The sequence below is a fragment of the Prunus dulcis genome, chromosome 1, assembly GCF_902201215.1.
Source record: "Prunus dulcis chromosome 1, ALMONDv2, whole genome shotgun sequence".
In the NCBI taxonomy this organism is placed as follows: Eukaryota; Viridiplantae; Streptophyta; class Magnoliopsida; order Rosales; family Rosaceae; genus Prunus; species Prunus dulcis.
In genome coordinates this window covers 18,707,328-18,711,460 of record NC_047650.1, presented here as the reverse complement: position 1 = coordinate 18,711,460, position 4,133 = coordinate 18,707,328, and the positions used below count along the sequence as shown (strand labels likewise).

Below are 4,133 nucleotides of genomic sequence, written 5' to 3'. Positions count from 1 at the left end.
AACATAAGACGTAATAAAAATTATTCACAGTTTAATAAAAATTTAAAACAGAGTGAGTAGGCTTACAATTAATTTTGCTTTCTCTGCCACCTTTGGATCGGGGATGTTACCATGTTTGTCCTGTCTAGCTCTCTTCCATAAGGTAGATCGATCAATTTCTACCCCGGGCATGGTTTCCTCCAATTGATCCTCCAAACCAGCATATCCTTTTCGAGACAATCGATGATTGTACTCAAGTTTCTCCCTAATATGTGCATGTTGAGAATGCACAGACTCAAAATCTTTGGATAACCTTGAAGCTACAAAGGCATCCCATTGTGCTTTCTCTATGAATTTATATGTTTCAGGGGGTTGGCTTAATCTCTCCCTGTCATTGGTGTATGGAAGGATATAATGCCTCGTTAGTGTAGACTTGAAATCCTTCCATTTCTTGGCAGCATAAGCTAACACAGAGTTCTTGCCCCTTGACCTACCACAAAAGCAATGTCAACTGCTTCCCAAATCTGCTCCTTTATATCCTTGGGGATTTGAGCCCATTTCATGTCCACAAGTGGAACTCTGGGGCGTGCCAACACACCAATGTAGGACTGCATCTCACTATGTGCTTGGCCAATTCCTTTCCCCCTTTTATTGTACTCAACAATTGGCCGCAGTTTCTGAAGTTTTCTCTTCACAACACGAGGCATTGTGCTCATACCTCGACCAGACTTTGAATCATCAGATATTGTTGTCTGGCTGGTTGGTTCTGTCTCAGCAGATGATGAAGCAAACTTCATCTTCTTCGAAGACTTCTCTTGAGGAGTTACCATTCCAAGCTCCTTACCTCCATTTTCTTGGAGCCAGAGTCCTTACTTTGGTGTTGAGAAACCATTTTTACAGACAAAACTGCAAGTGAAAATATTTCAGGAAAAGATTAAGAACACAAACGACGGTTATTAATAAAATACGACGTATGATATGATTTTAAGCGACGCAATGAAATAATCTCAGACGTAATAAATGTTTAAAACCAAGGTAATTAAACAACGACGAAATAATATAAAATAAGACGTAATAATAACTTATTACGTCGATATTTACCGGACAACGTGATAATTAACTATAAACGACGAAATATTTATATAACGTCGTGGTATTGATGTTCACACGACGTCAATAGTAATCTACCGTCGTCTATATAAGGATCCAAAACCCTTCTTTCTTTCTCTGTGAATGTTTGATTGCAGATTTGATTTTTCTGAACCATGGTTTTTGTTTTCTAATTTGATAAAATACAAGGCCAAGAAAGAAAGTTTTGGAATCTTATATAGACGACGGTATTTTAATATGACGTCGTGGTATTAACATTCATACGACGTAAAACAATAAGATACTGTCGTCTATATTAGATACCAACCCTACTTTCTTTTTCTTTATATTTTATCAAATTAGGGAAAAACAAAAACCATTGTTCAGAGAAATCAAACCTGCAATTAAACAAGCAAAAAAAAAAAAGACTATAATTTTAAAAACAACTTTGTCAATTTTCAGACGACGCTAGAACGACTGACGAACCGTCGTGGTCTACATATTTAACCACGTAAATAAGAACTACCTTCGTCTTATTTAGTTGAGGTAGTTGTCTTCAAAGTTGGAAACTTTCCCTCTTTGTCTGTATATTTTATCAAACTTGGAAAAAAGTAAAATGATTTTGGCCAGAAAAAAGGTAAAAAGATTTTTCAAACAAAAAACGTATGAGCATGCAAAACAACAACCAAAATAGTGAAAATGAAAGCTTACCTTTTGCGTGCAATGAAAGCAAGAGGAAGACGATGTTTAAGTTCAGAGACGACGAAGAAGACGAGAGGAAGGCGATGAGATACTCTGACAGTGCTCTGACAAGGAAAAAAGACAAAAAGTTTTCTCTGGGAGATTGAAATTTTTAATCGGGTTTGGAAACAGTGCAAGTGTAAGTCAGGTAGACGAAAAGTTGCTTACATATAAAACCATTTCAAAAAAATAATACGGCGGTTACATATAACTTCGTCGTTTTTAACTAACACGACGCAATATTTGTTTTGCGACGTGGAATCTTTTCATTTAACGTCGTTAGGTTTAATATAACCAACGTGGATTTGAATTTTTAAATTATGAATAGAATTTTTTTTCCCGTGACCTTTCAGTTTATTTTTCAATTACAGTGCGTTATAAATAGAGTTTTTTTTTCGGAGGAAATTTAAAATGAAGGAAATTAATGTTCTGGAATATGTAAAGTTTCTTTTTTGGATGACAGATTTAAATAAAATAAGAATATAAAAACAACGACTGTTTTTTTTACTGTCGTCGTTTTTCGTCGTCTTAAGTAAGACTAAGACGACGTAATATATTTGTTGAGCGACGTTGATTTTTTTTTTAAACGTCGTTAGGTATAATATAACCGTCGTTGAAAATTGTCTCCCTGATTGCAAATTTGCAACGACGTTATGTATAATATTTGTAGATACACAAACGCACACACATCATCAACTTCCAAAAAATTGTCTCTCTGATTGCAAATCTGTTTCATCTGTTAAGATTATGATGTGGAACAGAGTTCCATCTGGTAAGATTTCGTAACCCTTGGGTTCTCAGAAAAATCTGATTATGTCGGCGGTTTTCTATATAAACCGTCGTGGTTATTTCAATTCTTGTCATTAAGTAGATCTACCGGCGTAGGATAAGAAAATCAAAGAAAAAAATTGTTAACAAAAATTCTTATTAAGACGACGGTTTAAATTAAAGGTTCGACGTATAAAATGGATAAATACGACGTTAAATTTTATAGTACGATTTAAAGATAACGTCGTAGAACTATACGAGAATGACGTCGATATATTTATATTTTCCGTCGTTGTACATTAATTTAATCCGGCGATATTTTGTATTTTAAAGCCGTGGATTTGTTTGTAATTATACGGCGTCTTATACAAAAACCTCGTCGTGTTATTTTATGAGTAAAAACGGCGGCTTTTATTGAAATCGTCGTCTTTACTTTCTACGTCGGTCGATTCATAACTTCTGCCGTTCTTTGTTGGCTTTGATTTTACCTATCATCCTTCTCCAACAAGCATTGTTCATCTTCACTTTGCTCATAAGCACTATCATAAAATTCAGGGTCTTCACTGTTTTTACTGTCTTCACTCTCATTTTCAGCCCTTTTGTCATTCTCTTCCTCTTCATATATAGTCTCATCCTCCATATTTATACCATCCGGAACAGTACCTTCATGCCTATCCTCAGCCACATTTGTACCCTCAGCAATAGTGCCTTCATCACCCTCTTCCTCCACATGTATAGGCTCAGGAATAGTACCTTCATCACCCTCGTCCTCCTCTCATTAACAACAATGGCATCCTCCTCATCCTCCTCATACATACCCTTATAAACAGATTGTTCAAATTCAGCAGTTAGGTTTCTTGCAATAGGACCCCTCTCACTCCATGCCACTGCAAATTCATCCACATTAATAACAGTGGGGTGTTCCAAGTAAATGACAATCACTCTTTGAAAGCTAGAAGGCACCAAATTACACCAATCAAGTAGCAGAGCATCACTATCTATACACACTTTTTCATGGTATCCATGTCACAACCACTTGGTCATGGTGCCCAAGCTCTTTTGCATATGCATATATCTCTAACAAATTTATGTAGTCCAAAAGACACTAGTCCAAATAATCAACAGACCCCCCCTCCCCAAAAAAAACATAAAACCACCACTCATTGAGGTTTGGGGATTTTACCATTCTACCTCCATGGTGTACTTCAAAGGTGACTATTTCTTTGTCATATGCACAACAGAACATCAAAAACAGACTTCAACCACTGCCTAGTCATATGTATAGCAACACAACCACCAAACTACCAGTAAACATACATGAAGCAAGATTCAAATCAACTAACATGTTTAAAGCACTAAAATGACCTTTAAACAACTAGTAAACAAGAAAACATAACAGCAACACATAGGGGACCAATAATTTTTTATTCCATGCAAATCAAACTCAACACCTTTGGACCCCGACCCAACAAAGAAAGCAAATAATAAAGAAGTTTAAAAGCAAAGGCAAAGGGCCACTTAACGTACTCGAGTTCAGAAACTCCTTTCTATCTCGG

General features: G+C 36.1%; 1 protein-coding gene across 1 annotated transcript in view; it reads right to left on the bottom strand.

Annotated features, from left to right (window-relative positions):
- Window positions 1-3,774, bottom strand: part of LOC117615772 (stearoyl-[acyl-carrier-protein] 9-desaturase, chloroplastic-like) — a 7,904-nt gene extending 4,130 nt beyond the window's left edge. The window contains exons 1-3 of the mRNA XM_034344920.1: window positions 3,761-3,774; window positions 3,331-3,529; window positions 3,066-3,211 (exon numbers count right to left, since the gene is read on the bottom strand). Coding sequence (XP_034200811.1) covers window positions 3,066-3,211; window positions 3,331-3,529; window positions 3,761-3,774 — 359 coding nt within the window. The remainder of the gene's footprint in view (window positions 1-3,065; window positions 3,212-3,330; window positions 3,530-3,760) is intronic.
- Between the last annotated feature and the right edge of the window lie 359 nt (window positions 3,775-4,133).